The sequence below is a fragment of the Lissotriton helveticus genome, chromosome 12 (genome assembly GCF_964261635.1).
Source record: "Lissotriton helveticus chromosome 12, aLisHel1.1, whole genome shotgun sequence".
Lineage (NCBI taxonomy): Eukaryota > Metazoa > Chordata > Amphibia > Caudata > Salamandridae > Lissotriton > Lissotriton helveticus.
The window spans coordinates 11,576,116-11,593,333 of NC_136073.1; the positions used below are offsets into that span (position 1 = coordinate 11,576,116).

The 17,218-nt window shown below is 48.9% G+C and overlaps 1 protein-coding gene across 1 annotated transcript in view; it reads right to left on the reverse strand.

Annotated features, from left to right (window-relative positions):
• Nucleotides 1-208: 208 nt before the first annotated feature.
• HCN2 (hyperpolarization activated cyclic nucleotide gated potassium and sodium channel 2) overlaps nucleotides 209-17,218 on the reverse strand; it is a 185,672-nt gene continuing 168,662 nt past the window's right edge. The window contains exon 8 of the mRNA XM_078669320.1: nucleotides 209-2,063. Coding sequence (XP_078525446.1) covers nucleotides 1,102-2,063 — 962 coding nt within the window. The 3' untranslated portion in view covers nucleotides 209-1,101. The remainder of the gene's footprint in view (nucleotides 2,064-17,218) is intronic.

Sequence of the window (17,218 nt, forward strand, 5' to 3'; positions counted from 1 at the left end):
TGCGCTTCCCAGTGCAACGGAATATGTGGGAATAGCAGCGTGCAAAAAGCGTACTTGTCGCCGTGCTGCTGCACACACCGGAAGAGATCAGAAATTTTAAAAAACTAGTGTCTGTGGCGCTGAACTTCATGTGCCTGCGGATGGTCGGTCCCACTTGGCCTGGTGCACCTACCCGGGCTTCGGACCACCTCCCTTCTGGATAATGCAGAGGGTCTCACCTTGATGCAGTGTGTGCGTGGTGTGTCATGCTATGGACATTTGAGTGATGACAGAGCCGCAGTGGCCACTGGATACGATGGTCTGAGGCGCTTGGAGGTCTCCTTGGCGAGATCACCTCATGGCCACTGTAGCCGTCAGGGAGTGGCCTCCCATCGCCCTTCTGCCAAAGGCGTCCAGGTCAAAGTGCTCAAGCACGGCAGGATGTACACCTCCAGGCAGCGCAGAAAAAGGTGACCCTACACTTTTCACCACTTCTTATTCTCTAGATGCAAAGCGCTTGGCAGGGTTGTAAATATACCCGTTGTGGCTTCACCCACTCAACACGCAAAGGCCAACGTCTCTCTTCTCATGGTCCAGCACGCATCCTGCCCCAAACACTCATTGACTTTAGAAACCTCCGACTCCCTGGCTTAGCCGCAAGGCCTGTGTTGGGCAGATGCCTCTGTCTGTTCAGGGTTGAGTGGGCATGGTCAAAGGATGTAAGCCCCTCCATTGGAAGGGAGGCCACAAGCCCCTAGAACACAGTGCAACCTGTCCCAAAAGTGTCTTCCAGGTGACCCTCCCCCTCTCAGTCCTCAGGGGCAGCACTCTAATCCTGTGACTGCCGGTCCCAAGTAAGTGCAGAAGCAGTCTCTCGTGGACAGTCACAACGATGGCTTACCTTTCTCTGCTCACCAATAAAACCCTTCTACGTGGTGGGGATGGATGGCTTTGCCAAGACGACACCTTCTCGTACAGTCGGAGGGACGTGTTCTTTGAAAGGGGGACTAGCTTCCCTCTTCCTGTCCTCCCCATGTTGCATGGCACTCTTGGCTTTACACTCCCTCCCCATTTCTGTGACCCCACAGAGCCTCACCTGGGGGGCAGCTGAAGACTCCGGGGTCACAAATTGGAAGATAGCCTGGATTTTACAGGGTCCGTGTCAGGGATGCTAACGATGGAATCTTTCCGGTCGCTCCCGGAGTCCTGCGGCACCCCAACTGAGGTGGGCACTCCTGCATAGACTGAGACAGTCGACATCTGGTGGGAGAGTGCCACCCGTGCTGGGACTGGGCCCCTGAAGCCAGCTTGGGGGCCCGACACGGGTGCGGCAGAGGATGGGCCAGCAATGGAGCTCGTTGAGTCTCTGGTGGACTGTGGGGGACTGTGGGTGGGAGTTTGGGATACTCCGTGTGGCAGGGAGGGCTGGGAGGCAGATAGGGGACGGGAATCCTGGCTCAGGCTGCTGGTGTGCAAGGCTTGTGTGCTCTTGTGCACCGCGAGCCTCTGCGGAGAGCCTGAGAGCCTCTGTTGGGTCAGAGACAGCTGGGAGCCCGACTGACCTCTGGGGGCATAGGCAAAGGTCCGGTTGGCCAGAGGGCTTTGGGAAGGAGGGCTGGACACAGCCGAGGCGAAGGTGCTGTTGGAGGCTGGCATGGGCTGCTGTTGGAGGGCCTGGGCGCGCAGCTGCTGCTGGTGAAGCTGCTGCAGGTGCTGGAGAGACTGCTGCTGCAGGGGCTGCTGGAACAGGACTGGGGAGACTGAGAAGGGGCTGGGCACCCCCTGGGCATACTGCAACCGTCTCACCATCCGTGGAGACCCCAAGCCCATGGGCCCCACCAGGGGACTGGCCATCTGCGGGCAGAAGCTCATGGCGACCGCCTGCTGGAGCGTGGCGATGGCGGAGGGCGCCGGGGGCTGCGCGGGGGTGTAGATGCCGGCCTGCTGCTGGTGGAGCTCCGCGTGCTGGACCATCTCCCGGTCATAGCGGACGATCTCCTGGATGATCTCGTTCTCCTGGTTGTTGAAGACTCCGGAGCTGAGGTCGTGCTGGACTTTGTGCATCAGGATGGAGTTCTTCTTACCTGCAAGAACAAGGAGAGGAGGTCAGTCATGGAGGGAGAGCGGACAGAAGGGCCACAGGGTGGGGGACAGGACAGAAGGGCCACAGGGTGGGGGACAGGACAGAAGGGGCAAGGAGTGGGAGACAGGACAGAGGGGCAGAGAGTGGGGGACAGACCAGAGGGGGCAGGGGGTGGAAAAGAGAGCGCAGGGTGGGGGACAGGACAGATGGGGCAAGGAGTGTAAAATAGGGCACAGGGTGGGGGACATGACAGAGGTGGCAGGGAGTGGGAGAGAGGTCAGAGGTGGCAAGGAGTGTAAAATAGGCCACATGGTAGGAGACAGGCCAGGAGGCAGAGGTTGGAAGATGGGAGCAGGGGGTGGGCATAGACAGTCCGTGGGGCACAAGAGGAGGAAGACAGTACACTGAGCAGAAGGGTCAAATCCCCAAACTGCCACTGAAAAACACAAAACAATCAGACTTTTAAAGTTGCTGGGCTTGCAATTAGGGGAAAAAACTTGTCATACTGTGAAGGACATTAGGAGGGGGGCAGTATCCGGGGCCCTCCAGGAGTGCTGTTGCATCCTTCAATGCCCACGACCCACTTTCACGCAGTGGAAGCCGCCCCACAGCCATAGCTTTCACTTAACACCCCTCTGGGTGTCGGATTCCTGTCACTGATTTGTAACCAGAATTGCTTTCTCAAACCATTCTTATATTTATTTCTGAATCGTTAGATGCACCCATTCCACACTCCCTTTTCCAAACGATTGGTAATATGTTGCAAATTATATATGGGGAGTCGTTAACCGATTTACAGCTCACCGTTTGCCTTTCATAAATTGCAGCTTTCGAATATGCGACTAAAAACCTGTGATTTTGCAAATCTCAGTCTTTGAAAGCACAAAAGCCATTAGTAAATTTTGCTCCTATTCTCTGTCACAAACAATGTCCTTTCTTTCAACAAATAATTTTTTATTCTGTATTCTGGTGCATACTTCCAACTGCAGGTTCCTCAAGACGTCAGACTGGATTCTGAACCTCAACGCTGTGCTCCTGTGTGCTGGTAAGGTGGCATTGTGCAGCTCTGCGCTTACTTCGTTCCACTCTGGAAGTAACGAGCGGGCCACATATAGCTCCCCGCAGGCAGGCTGACACCAGTTCCTTTCTTGCCATTCCTTCACATGCAGAGTCGGAACTCTTCTTTTGTCTTCAATTAGTTTTTTCATGTTGTAATAAAAAAAAAAGTTTTTATCAGTGTTCAAGGGAAATATGCGGTCTCCCAAAACGACAAGGTTTAAACCGTGTACGAACTGTCAAAAACAAATCCTTTGACAGACCTGCACGAGGTGTACCTGTTATGTTTGGGATTATAGCACTACTCCAGGGTCCGGCTCCTAGATGAACCCGAAGGCCATACGGGACCGCCAGGTGAAACTCGTTAAGTCGCCAACATTGCAGTTCTCCTTGCCGTAACCAGTCGAAAGTAAGATCCTATTTCCACTCCTGAAGTCATTCGCCCGGCAGGTCCTTGTGGCCTTCAAAGACTTCACGAAAGTCAAAGGAAAAGCACAAGGTCCAAGTGGGAAACAGCCACTTCCTACCACTCTCGAACTCTAACATGCCACTAAGTCTCACTGCTGAATAGCGGATTCCGAATCTGGTCCCAGTGCAATCAGATTCCCGGGTCCGTCGGTGATGTCGCAGAAGACGACCTTTGAGGAAGCCATCCTGCTCTATTGACCATGCTTCCAGCTCCCTCTGGCACACCTTCGGACCCCGGGGTCTACAGAGGCTTCCAGTTGGAGCTCTGCCGGCAGGTTCACCCTTGGCTCAGCCTTTGCTTTTTGAACCCGTCTCTGGTTCTGCACTGGCTTTGGTGCTGACTTTGGTTCTGCAGGGCTCGACAAATCCACTCGCCCGCTCGCATTTGCGAGGGAGAATGGATGAGGACGAGCTATTTTTAGGTCCTACTCGCCCTTTCTGGCGAGTAGGAAGACAAACTAACTTTTGTCCGCTGTCTTTGAAAAAGGAGCAAAAGTGACAACATTTAAAGGCATATTTATTGCTCACAAAGGAACTGAGCAATAAAGATGCATTTAAAACTTGTTAACTTGTCCCCTTTTCTCCGTTTTCAGAGACGGAGGCCAAGTAGGTTGCAGTTGGGTCGAGGGGATTTTCCAAGTTACTAGACCTGCAGGACTAGTACAATTTTTCAGATTTGTCGAGCCCTGGTTCTGGTGTCGCTCCCTGTGCTGGTTCTCTGACATAAGCTCTTCCGTAGGAGAATCCACCTCTGACCGTGGTTTCCAACTCTGAATCTGCCTTGTTTCGATCTCGACAGGAGACCAGCCAATAGGCCACCCTTCTTACTGTTACATATTACCTTTAGCAGGCGGCAGAGCTCATACGTTACACTAGCTCTTTGGTTCTGACTCTGACGAGAACAACAACTATAATGAAGTCCCACAATATGATGAGGACAAGGGTAAAGGGGGTTTTGGCATAACTCGCTTAGAAATGCCACTTACAGAATATGGACCTTTCTCTGCTCCAAGAGTCTTTTGGACTCTGTGCATTCCCCAATTAACAGCCATAAACGATGGGCATCCCACAGGAACGGCAGACCTCTGCCACTTGAGGAGCCGAATGGGGTAGAGGGAAGATAGAGGCTACGACGCTTAACCTCTAAGTGTGGGATTATGGCCCCACTAAAGATTAATATCTGCGTTACACAGCCGTATGGGAGACAATTTATGGAAGACATCTGTGGTTCAAAGGGAAAACTCCTGAACCACCCCGAACTTGAAAGACACAAGACAGTATAACTACAGGTGCCATCCTTCAGCAAAGGCTGAGATTTGCTTCTGGGGACGTGGGACGGGAGAACCCAGACTGGTTGATGCACATTGTCAGAGGACTCTGTTGTGCACTTGGAGGATGACTGTCCGAATAGGTGCAGGTTTGGGCCAGGGACCTGCTGAAGTCTGGCACCTGAAGTGTGCTCTCCAATGGCCCAACCGCGGGCCTCCTGGTCTCTCGGAGATATAAGTTACGTTAAAGAACATCCGCGAGGGACCTACACCATCTACCTGTGACATCTGGAGAGCAGTGCCTTCTGAAGAGCCCACCTCGGCTGCTAAATCTCAACTGGTAGCGGCATGCAAGCGTGGAACTAAGCATTGTATTTGGAGACCAGATTGTCTCGTCTGGAGCCACAGAAATCATGTCCGTATCTAAGACGGGCTTTTCCCGTACTGTGAAGACCACGACACTCCTAGTGGGTGGTGAGTGGATTCACTGGTTGTGGGACCCCGCATGGACAGTTTCATTGATCATGCCGCATGTCTCCCATGCGATACGCCGACTGCATGCTCGTTGCGTGCAGTGTCCCATTCACGGGGTGCAACCCTCAGAGGTGGGCGTGTACCCAAAGTAGAGCCTCATTCTACTTCCTGTGGCTCTGTTGAACTTGGACCTGTGTATGTGACCGGACTGGTGCAGCTGTATCACCGTGCACTGGACTTGGTGTCCCCTTTCCAGGGAGGGAGATACGCAATTACATCTCTTCGCCTTGTCTGACTGGAATTGCCTGGTGCAATCCATCTCAACGTGCACCGGTCATTGTGCCTCCCTTCCGGGGAGGCGCAGAATTCTCAACTTGTGTTTGAAATCTGAAGTACCTGGTGCGACTCATCCCAAGTGCTGTGCCTGGAGAGCCTGGGCCCGACCTGGATCATCGTGTACTGATTGGGGCGCCTCCTCCGAGCCAGAGGCTCCCTTGTGTTACTCCTCATCCATCGGTTGTTCCCTTGTAGACCCTCAACTGTCCTCTCCACACCTGGCCCCTCCTGAAGATGTCTTGTCACCAGGTAGTAGTGAGACAGATTGACTGAGTTGAAGAAATGCTTCCGAGACAGTTCGGAAGCGAGTCAAGAGACTGCGCGGCTCCTTTGTATTTTGAGACCTATGGGTGAACTTCCTGAGTGGCTGCTAACCTTCCCTTGTTTACGACTACCTCCTAATTAAAAATGTTACATATTCCCACCTGCTTCCCAAGGATCCAGACTGTGTGACTTTGTCCGCATGCGGCCCAGTGTCTGGGGTGGGGCTGCTTAGCTTCCATCCGAGGGTATAAGACAATTGGGGTGATCTAGAGGGTGGATTGAGGCTTGGGCCAAGGAGTCTGCAGAGGGCGCACCATTGGCCAGCTTTGTACTGCATTATATGTTGATTGTTGCCAAAAGTGTTCTATTTTGTTGTATGTGTATAATTTTGCTCTTGTGCATAGCATCATTCTTTTAGTGGGGTGGGGGGCGGGTTATTTAGTGTTTACAAGAGCACCAGTTACTTTATAGGCGGACACATTCATTTTTTGTTAGGCACGGGGAGATTAAGTGATTTGCCCAGAATCACTGGTTGTTGAGCGCCCCTGTCGAGATCCGAACCCAGCTCCGAAATCGACCACTCTAGTCGTTAGGGCCCCCCTCCCCCTTCCAAGGATGCTCTTTCTCAATTGGGGTGGATGTAGTGAGCGTTAGATTAGGAATCGTCCACAGTGTGTATAATACTGATATCACAACAATAAGAGTGGGCCTAGTACTGCTAGTAATATTTCCGAATTCGTTTTATGACCCAAAAGTATTTGATGTTCATGTTATAATGATTGAAATGTGTGTTAAATAAAAACGTGTTTATATACATCCTGTGTGAAGTATAATTTGTGAAGCTCAGTGTATTTATTGCGCGTGACTGCTATGCCTTTGCTTTACTCATTGCCTCTGTAGTGAACCTAACTGCTCAGTGCCAAGCTACCCAAGGGTGAACACGGGTCATACAATGAGTGCAATCACCTGCTCCTGATGGGAGCGGTAGTTCTGCCTGGCTGGGGCATCCCTTCAGCTAACCGCACACTGCCGGTTCCAAGTGTTTCTCGATTGTGAGTGCATGTATTTCACTTACACTGCGTAGTGATGGAATTGTGACCAGAAAAGCTACTTTCCATGTCAAAAATTGTATTATGCATTTATGCATGGGTTCAAATAGTGTAGACGTTATCTTGTTAGTACAGTGTTCAAGTTCCATGATGGTACGGGGGTGTACGTGGTGGAATTATCATTTTAAGCCCCTCCATAAAAGCTTTTATGACTGGAATATGAAACAGTGATTGACGTGCAGGTAGGTCGTGATGGCTGCTAAATGTAGTCTTATAGATGTAAATGCTAAATGTGCTTTTCGCAGCTGTCACAAACACATCACTTCTCCCCAGGGAAATCGTCCCCTAGTCGCACTGCCTTGTTCTCACTCAGGAAGTAGCCTTGTTCTCCAATTTAAGCAAGCAGAATTTTTGACAGTACTTGGTTGATGCTTAAATCAAGTTCCTTTTTAATTTGTTTCCATACCAGTGAAATTAACGCATTTCTAATATATCCATTCATATGTAAATCAATCCATAAATTAATACTGAGAATTTAACAATCTCAATGCGTTTCGTCTGGTCGTCCTTCTGGAAATATGCGAAGTATTGCGGTAAAATTAAATGAAAAAGAGGTCTCAAGGGTCTAGGTGTTAATCCCTTCACCTGGTGGTGGCGATCATTGTATGGGGGTGTACGTGTTCTCACTATCTTTCTAACGATGTACAAGTCATGAGTTTAAATGGTGTTTATGAGCTGGTGCATCCTTAAGGTATGTAAAGTACCTGATGCTGCTTAATACTACCTGATGTGATCATGGAGTCATGTGAAATTGTACTCGCTGTCCTCACAAGAATCTAGGGCTCAAGTGTCCAAACAGCTTAATAAAATAGCACGTGCTTTCATGGAGTGTGTGAAATGCCTCATGCTGTTCAGTGCAAAAAGTATGGTTATAGAAGTATACCACTCCACCCGTGAAAAAAGCTGGTCCTAAAAACTACGAGTTGTGCATAAACTGGTGAATGATCTTACCGTAAGAGATAGTCTCTGTGTATCTACACGTAAACCCGCAGTGGCGCGTTCCAGTGCAACAGGAATGTGTGAGTGAACGGAATATGCTACTTACCAGTATGCATCTGTTCTTGGCATGTAGAGCTGCAGAGTTGTACACTTAGCAATAGATCGCCACCTGGTGTTGGGCTCGGATGATTGCAGGTTGTCTTCTTGGAAGAAGTCTTTGTAGTCACGAGATAGGTGACTCCTCCCTTGGACAATACTGCGCATGGTCATCAACTCCATCCTCAGATTGTTTTTTTCCGCCACTGGGTTCGGATAAAAGTTTTCCGCTCCGGCTAGAAAACACTCTTTTCGGCATTTTAGAAGCGTGAAACTTTAGATAAACACTTTTCGACATCGAATAAACTTTTCGACATCCCGGTGCGTCGACGCGGGCCGTTGGGCCTATCGGCGCCGTACGGCCTACGCCTCATGGACAGAACTCCATTCAAGAGATGCCCGGTATGTTGAGCAAAATTCCCTCATAGCGACCATCACGAGGTTTGCAACCTCTGTCTCTCGCCAGAACACGACAAGTCGATCTGCACAGCCTGTGCCTCCTTTCGATCGAAGAAGACCATTCGGGATCGGAGGGCCCGTCGACACGAGAGGAGGAGATCAGCGCCAGCACCGGAGGCCATCTTTGAGGAGATCGTCGAAGAAGACGTCTCCGAGGAAGACAACTCACTCGAAGATATCTCAGAGGACGAGGCTCCGCTTGTCGCCGAGGAAGACTCGCCTGATCTCCAGATCATATCGGGAGCAGAGGACTCGGACGATTCAATTCCATCTCGACAACCCGTGAGTACCTCTGCCCCTGCACAACAGACACTGCCCAAACCAAAGGCAACGGTCAGCACTCTGCCCATGGGGCCCAGTCGAGACCGAAATGTACCCTCCGACGCCCCCGTGCTGACGTTGAGACTGAAAAAGGACTACCAGTGACTGTGTTATCTGTGCCATCTTGGAGTAGTGGAAGTGTCGTGTTCGCATGATAAACATATTGCTAGTAATGCATACATGTCATCATGTACATTTGACATGGTAGTATTTACATATGTGGAATGCGGTCTCTGCATTATATCCACTAAGGAAAGATCCTAATCAGTTAAATCCGCGGTATGCCAGGATAAATGTTAAGGATCCCGTTCCAAGATCTTAATGCAGCTAAACACATGTTCAAATGCAACAGTTAGTCTAACGGGTCCCCTAAAGTTCTTGGTGATGTGTGGTACATGCGTATGTGAATTGTGTTAGTGAGAGGTGTTTTTCAATTCTTGTTATAGTATGATGACACAAACACAAAAGGTTGTGCCTACGAGTGTGATGATGTTGTGATGCGCAGATTCAGTGGACACAGTGGAATATCATTTGGATAAGTATAAAGTAATATGTATAATCATGGTAGTGAGTTGGTTTATATTCAATGCGATCGTTCAAACCATTTGGAATCAATGTGTCCATTCTCTTTATCCAATGTGTTTCGCTTTGGAGGAGGTACTTGCTATTGTCTCTCTCCTAATGGTACGGTTACCAGTACCGTGAACCGTAATTGGAAGGTGTTGTGGCTGTGTGTCATGAAATGTGACGCTACAGTAGATTGTGTTTCTCGTACGGATAGTGCTTTTGTACTCGTTCACCTTGATTTTAATCTTGTGTTCGTTTTCCCAATATATACAAGGCAAAAAGCCCATTTCAACAAGTAAACAACGTTCTTAGAATCACAGCCAGCTGTGATTTGGATTTGTTTGCCTTTTAATGGGTGGTTGATCTAATTCCCTCCGGTTATGCTGTTGCATGTTGCAATGATTGCAGTTCAGACAGGGGATCGTTCCATTATACTCTGGTCTTTCAATGAGATGACCTTCAACTTCCAGGAGTTCCTTGATGTTTTTCCCAGTTCATAGGCAAAGAGGGGATGTTGGAAGAAAATTCCCCTGAAATCAGGCTCCTTTTGCAACACGTGCCAATGTTTCAGAATGATTATTTTGAACATGTCACTCCTTGTTGAGAATTTTGATACTAATATTTTGTTGTTTGACTTTTCCTTGGCTTTGTTGAGAATCGTGGCTGTGAAACCTCTAGCCTTTAATTTTTCCACCGTGTCTCGTTTTAGCAGATGTAATAAGTAACATAGTTGTTCTTTTTCGGTTGGTGAAGAAGGGTTTATTTGGTTTGCAGCGAGGTAGATAAAAACTCTTTCCCATTTGGCTGCAAAACACGGGCTTGGTGTGGGCCTTCTGGCTTCCTTGAGAATGTCCGTGCATTCAGTTGGTAATTGAAGGTATCCGAATCCTATGACCTCAGGAGCCAGATTGAGTTGCTGTACATCGGGGCGTCTGACTCGGCCCCCACTGTGTGTGAGAAGGTCTGGGGTGTTGGGAAGCTTGTGATGTACTAGGTTTCTGTATCATGGTTGTTTTGCTCATGATGGAGCTATTAGTTTTTTTGTAAATGATGAATGAGTTTCCTGACTACATATGGCATGAGTGGGAGAGGTGGAAAAGCGTATGCAAATGTCCCTGGCCCCGTTAATCCATAGTGCATTGCCCCTGGATTGTGGGTGTTTTGAGTCTGGATGCAAAGTTTTGTTATTTTGTATTTTCTACAGTGGTGAAGAGGCAGATTGTTGGGGTTCCACACTGTTGTAAGTATGTTTGTACGACTTGAATGTGAATTTCCCACACGTGTACTGTTTGCTGTGTTCTGATTAGTAGATGCGCTAGGCAATTGTCTTCTCCGGGTAGGTATCGTGCCATGAGGTGAATTTTGTGTTCGATGGCCCACTGCCATATTACTTGTGCTATTTGTGATGGCTGTAATGAGTGGGTCTTTCCATACATTGCAGTTGTATTGTCTGTGCACAGTAGTACATTTCCCCCCCAGTATGTTGGATTGAAAAGCAAGATGCAGGGCTAGTAGTTCCAGTACATTGATATGGAGTGCTTGTTGTTGTGCTGACCAGTGGCCCGCACTGTGATGTCTATCGTGTGAGCCAGCGTATCAAGAAGGAGAGAGAGGACCAGATAGCTAGTCCGAATCCCCACAGGTAATTATATGTATCAAAGAGAACTAGCTACGTTTGACTTTTATAGAACTCTAAAGAGTCATGTTCAGTGGCACCGATTGGGTGTCTTCATGAAGCCCTCACCCGCCAACCTAGTTGGTGGCATGCTTCATCATCAGGCCGACCCAGTGACACCTAATGTGTCCCGGGTGTGCTTCGACGCCTGATTACAGCGGAGCTGGTATCTTTCTGAGAGTGCAGTGTGGTGAGAAAGGTGAAGTGAGATTAAAACGGCTTGCCAGAGTCCCAGTCCCAGAGGGTTTAATTAAACTTTAATAATTGGGCTCCTGTCAGAGGTTAAAAACAGGCAGGGTGGATGTGATGGTGGCGGATTACGACCTCCTACATCCAGTGTGGGTCAACATGTTTCAGCCAATGCCTTCTTTTAATTCTGGCTTTCTTCAGGACTGTTTATATGTGATGGTGCTAATTAAAATAATTAAGTGAGTGTGATAGACTATGTGTCGCACTCACTAAGGTGCTATAGGTGTTAGAGGGGGGGATTCCCTCCTCAAGCATACCTGGACATACAACATTTATGACAGAGACATGACATATATAGAGAGGTTTTAGCATATTTGCAAATGTCAAATAAAATACTATGAAATTGCCGGTTATAAGTGCTGTGTGTAGGGGGTACACGCGGCAAAGGTGTAACAGTGCTGGTGATACTGTTAGTGGTCATAGTCGGTTTCTAAATGTCGCGGTGATACTAGAAAGCGAAACAAATCACACATATGTGGAGAAAAAGCGAGAGCGTAAGGGTAAGTATTCTCAAGCTGACAATTGGTCTGCAGTGCTTCCATCATGGAATGGGGTGAGCTCCCCATCCCATGAGCGAAGTAGCCGTTCTTATTGTCACTTGCGAGATTGGGACCTTGAAGGCGATCCCTTGTTGTGAGTTTTGCCATTTTAGAGCCAGATGGACCTTGGGAGTAACCAACACTGGATGTTCCCTGATGTTCTCCGCTTGTAACCATTGCGATGCTAAGCGCTCCTGAAGGGGTCTCATATGGAGTCTGGCCTGTGGTACTATTGCAATGCAAGAAGCCATCATCCCCAGTAGACGCGTTATCGTATTGAGTGTTAGGAGATGATGTGGCTGAAAAAGAGCCAGTTGGTTCTGGAAATTAAGAACCCTCTGGGGATTGGGGGATGCCTTTGCTGTTAGGAGGTTTGGTATTGCTCCTAGCTACGGCTGTATCTGGAGCGGTTGCAGCTGGGATTTTATTTCATTTGTTGTGAATCCCAGTTTGTGTAACAGGTTGATTGTAGTTTGTGTGTCGTTTAGACATTTTTATTAGCTGGAACTCTTGATCAGCGAGTCGTACAGATAAGGGAAGACATGTATGTTTTCTCTTCTTAAGTGGGCAGTTACTATGGCTAGACATTTGGTGAGTACATGTAGAGCTGTTCCATCAAAGGGTAGTACTTTGAACTGACAGTGACATCCACTTACCACAAACCCTCGGTCTCGGTGATGGGCTGGACGGATACGGATGTGAAAGTATGCGTCCTTTGTTCTAATGCTGTCATGAAGTCGCCTTCCTGTCGCTGTGATATTACACCCTGTAGTGTCACCATAGGAAAGCGTTCCGATAGGATGTATTGGTTTAGTGGACGTAAGTCTATGATGGGGCGTAGCATTCCATCCTTTTTTGGAACTAGGAAGTGTAGGTAGTTTAGCCCTTTCCCTTGATGCTTGAGTGGAACTGTTTCTAAAGCCCCTTTTTGTATAAATGCTTTTTCTTTTAGCAGATGTAAATGCTGCGGATTGAGTTGTTTTCTTGTTAGAATATTGGGTAGTGGTTGTTTGAATTCTAGACCGTATCCCTGTCTGACAATTTTGAGGACCCCTTGGTCTGTTGTTACATCGTGCCACATCTGATGGGACTGCTGTATTCTCCCCGACGGGTGTTGTGTGATTGGGGGGAATGGATGGCAGGTCACTGCTTGCTGTCGTTGTGGGTGTGCCACGACCTCTTCCTTTGTATCCCCCTCTGTAATAATCTCTTCCTGAGTTTTGATGGTATTGCTGCTGCTGTTTCTGATAGCTTTGAGTCTCCCGAGCCCCCTATCCTCGGAAGCAACGAAAAGGCTGGTTGTGAGTAGTTGGTTGCAAGGCCTCCATGGACCTAGCAGTTTCTGTCCTTTTTTTTTTTCACCTTGTATCAACCTCAGGACCAAATAAATGTTCACCGTCAAACGGGACATTAAGAATGTGTTGCTGTACCTCGGGTTTGAAGCCGGATATGCCTAGCCGTGCATAGCTGTGCCTGCGTAGCATAGCTGAAGAGTTCATTCCTCTGGCCACAGTGTCTGCACGATCCAGTGCACATCTTACTGTCGCGTTTGAAATGCGCTTTCCTTCTGCAACTAGATCCACCTCCCTCTTTTTGTCTTGATCTGGCAGGTGTTGTAACAGGTCTTCCACTTTGTCCCAGGTGGCCCTATTGTATCTTGATAATAGGCCAACCGAATTAGTGATATGCAAATTGTTCGCATGGCCAGTTGCCACCCTTTTCCTTTACAGTTCTGGCTGTGGGGTGATGTGGATGTAAAAAGAGATTACCAGCCGGCCGACGGCTGCGACACTTTAAGGATTTGGGTAGGCTTTGCTGGTGACTGAGTTCAGAACCGCCTCGAGACAGGGTTGGATCTAGAGGGGTTGTAGATGTGCATAAATTTGGCCAAGTCCCAACCTGAGACGTACAGACGGGAGATGGTCGCCTGTGCGTGCTGGACGCACTGCTGGCAGCTTGCACCCTTGATCAGCCCCTCGTGGAGTTCGGGGGGCCACCCCTGCCAGACCCTTGGTGAAGATCCGTAGAACAGTGGTGAAGCCAAAGGGAAGAGCTCTGAATCGATAATGGTGGACTCTTGCTACGATATGCAGGTAGTGTCGGTGGGGGGGGGGAGGGAGGGAATGGATTGGGGTGTGGAAGTAGGCGTCCTTCAGGTCTAATGCCATCATGAACTCGTCGGATGAAATCAGTCTTTTTGGGGATTCAAAAGTATAGTGAGAGCGCCCCCTCGCCCCGTTGGTAGAGGAGTGGTTAGACCTCTTCCTCTAACAGATAGAGGCGTTCACGGCTGAATAGCTGCTTGTGAGGCATCGTTGGCCGGGGGTGTGAGGAGTTCTCAGCAATAGCCTTGTTGAACTACTGCTCATACCCACTTGTCTAAAGTGATTTCCTGCCGGGGGGAGACATCCAGGATTCTCCCCCGGACAGGTGTTACGTGGTCCTGGAGGAGGCGGGCAGAGTCACGGTTTGCAGGTGCGGGCCCCTTTGTCGGAGCCTCCTTTCCGCTACCCCTGGAGTAGGCCCATGGTGGCTGCTGGAGTCTTTGATGGGTGGAAGGGAGTCCCGGGGGAGGTGGTCTGCCCTGCTGACTATGAAAGGACACCCTTGGGCTCGATGGCGTGGCATGAGAGATGGGCTTTGCCACCAGGTTCTCCTGTAGGTGCTTAAGGGGGTCCTGCAGCTCATCCCAATGTGCTGTCGTATATGGAGACCAGGCCATCCTCGAACGGCTGGCTGCCTGCACTGCTACTCGTCTCCCCGTAGTGTCGATCTTTATGCCCTCCATGTCTGGAAGGGGAGCATCTCCTGTAGTCTGGACATTTGCCATTATATGTGCCATGTAAAGAACCAGGGAACCAGTGGTTACTTGCCTACGTATGTGATGTGGGTCGTTGGGATAGTGCGCTTGTATTTTTTGTTCACCCGGGGTGTGACTAACCTTGCCTTCAGGGTAGCTTTCCGCATAGGGTTGAATTGCACTGTGCTTTGGGACTTGGACAATGTCTTCCTCTCCCTGCAGGGTGTGTGTATCTACCTTGTGACATGTGGCTGCCATTTGTATGATTTCATGTATGCAGTAGTGGTTCTCAACTTGGTGCCATTGTGCTGGCCTAAGTTGTGTGTCAATGACGACAGTACTTGTGGTGGGTGTCTTATCAACGGCTGTGAGGTACCTGGACCCTGACCCTCTGACTCCGGCAGATAACTGGATGAGATGTGCCCGCAAGGGGCTGGCATCTTCCTCTGCCTCAATGCTATTTTCCATGAAGATGTCGGGGGTGTCGTCGGACTCTTGCCTCTGCATCCTCTGATTTCCTACCTCTGCTCGTGTCTGTACCAAAGAGTCTTCCTCGACCGGAAGGTGAGGCCGGCCTTGCATATAGTATTGTCATGGTTGGGTGAGAAGCAGAGATTGCAGACTTGATGGTGGTTGGTCCACTGAAATGTGGACTGGTACTGGGGGCACCTCTGGAAGGGTGTCCTTTCCACCACGGTCCACACATTCTTGATGATGCAGTCCTCAGGGTAAGGAGCGCAGTTCCCTGGTGTTGGCCCGAGGGCATGGCGGTAAACCTTGTTTCGGGAGAAAGAAGTAGAGTGGAGATCTGTCACTCAATCGGTGTTCTTCTGGTGCTACCGAAATTGAAACAACCGAAAGGGACTGAAGGAAATTACTCCAAGTCACCAAAGACGGAACCTTGTCAGGCACATCCGAACCCAATGGTGGAAATTACAATCTAGCATGGAATCGATACCTATAAGCATTTCCAGCTAAGGGAGGAGTCACTGTACCGCATGACTACAGATTTTTTTTCTTCTTCAAAGAATAGCAAACGTCTGAGTCCAACACTAGATGGCAGGACTATGCAGAGCAGTTCCAGCTACAGCAACACATGCTTTGAACAGAGCTTTACTGAAGGTAAGTAACTGTTTCAACAAGAACATAAAACATATGTAGATTCATGGGAGAGAAGTCTTTGGTAGTGTCTCAGTTCTTCAAAGTGTGATAAAGGGCAGGTCCCGCTGCTCGTTTGTAGAAACGGAGGTGTAAATTTACAATCTTGCGTGAAGCAGTACAGTAACTCACGTTGTTGTGTGAGATGAACAAAGCAGGACATTGTATATTTGGAAAACGATGCTATTAAGCCACATTCATGTAGTTGCATGTGTTGGAAGCTGCCTCTGTATATACTGTACCAAAGTAAGGTATGGTGTGCACAGAGTCCAGTGGACGCCCAAGGGCTCACAGAGGTAAAAGTTAGATAGCACCTTACTCTCTATTTGTGGTAGTGTGGGCGAGCAGTTAGGGTTCATCGGAGGGTAGTGTTAAGCATGTTCGAGGCATGTGGGCTGCTGAATTCATATCTGTGCATAGATCGCCGCCACCCAACACTAGGCGGCGATCTATGCACAGATATGAATGTCAGCAGCCGTACATGCCAAGAACAGATGCATACTGGTAAGTAGCATATTCCTTATTGTACACACTCGGGCAAGAAATGATGTCACACACTCAGACTGAACGTAGACCAATGGTTTGTAATAAAAATATTTATCTGTTGTCTTTTATTTTGAGAACCAAGCCTGGTGCGGGTAAGTGGAGTTGTACTTTTCCAGACAGATTGATCACCAAGCCAGCTGGATGAGAATGACTTTAGTTACACGTTTGTGCAAAGATTCAATTACAGATTAAACTTATTTTGGGTTACTTTTTAGATTACTTTTTCTACTCCGTGTGATGCCTAGATATCACACTCGGACATTTCCTAGATAAAAGGTACGTAAAACAGTTTGTTTCCATACAAAAACCCTCAACACTTAAAAGTTTTTCAGAGGAGAAGAGTCAATGCAATCCTATGGTGAAAAATGGTTATTGGTTTGCAGGTAAGTAAATGGTGTTGAGTTTGTGGTTAGAACAAGGGTTCCCTCAGGGTCAAGGATGCACTGAAAAAGCACCCTCAGCTGCCCTAGGGCGGCTGGGTGCAGAATGCTGAGGCACAATGTTAGCCTATGGGGCTAGGGGGGGCGTTAGTTGTGGCTGTGCTCAGGCAGCCCTCAAGGTTGATGGACCAAAGCTCCTAGGGTTAAGCTCAGGGCAAAAGGGGTTCTAAGTTAGCACACACGGTGCACCCACAGCAGCGGCTGGGTGCTGGATCGACGTTGGGTGCCCTGTTGGTTTCAATGGGTACGCTCCGGTCAGAGCCACCACTGCAGGCTCGGGCACAAAGATTTTCTGGAGGCAACCACCGGTTGGAGAGGTAACTTGTGATGATGGGGGTTACCTAGACACCGTTGGTTGGGCCACCCAAGAATTATAAAGCTTTATATAGTGC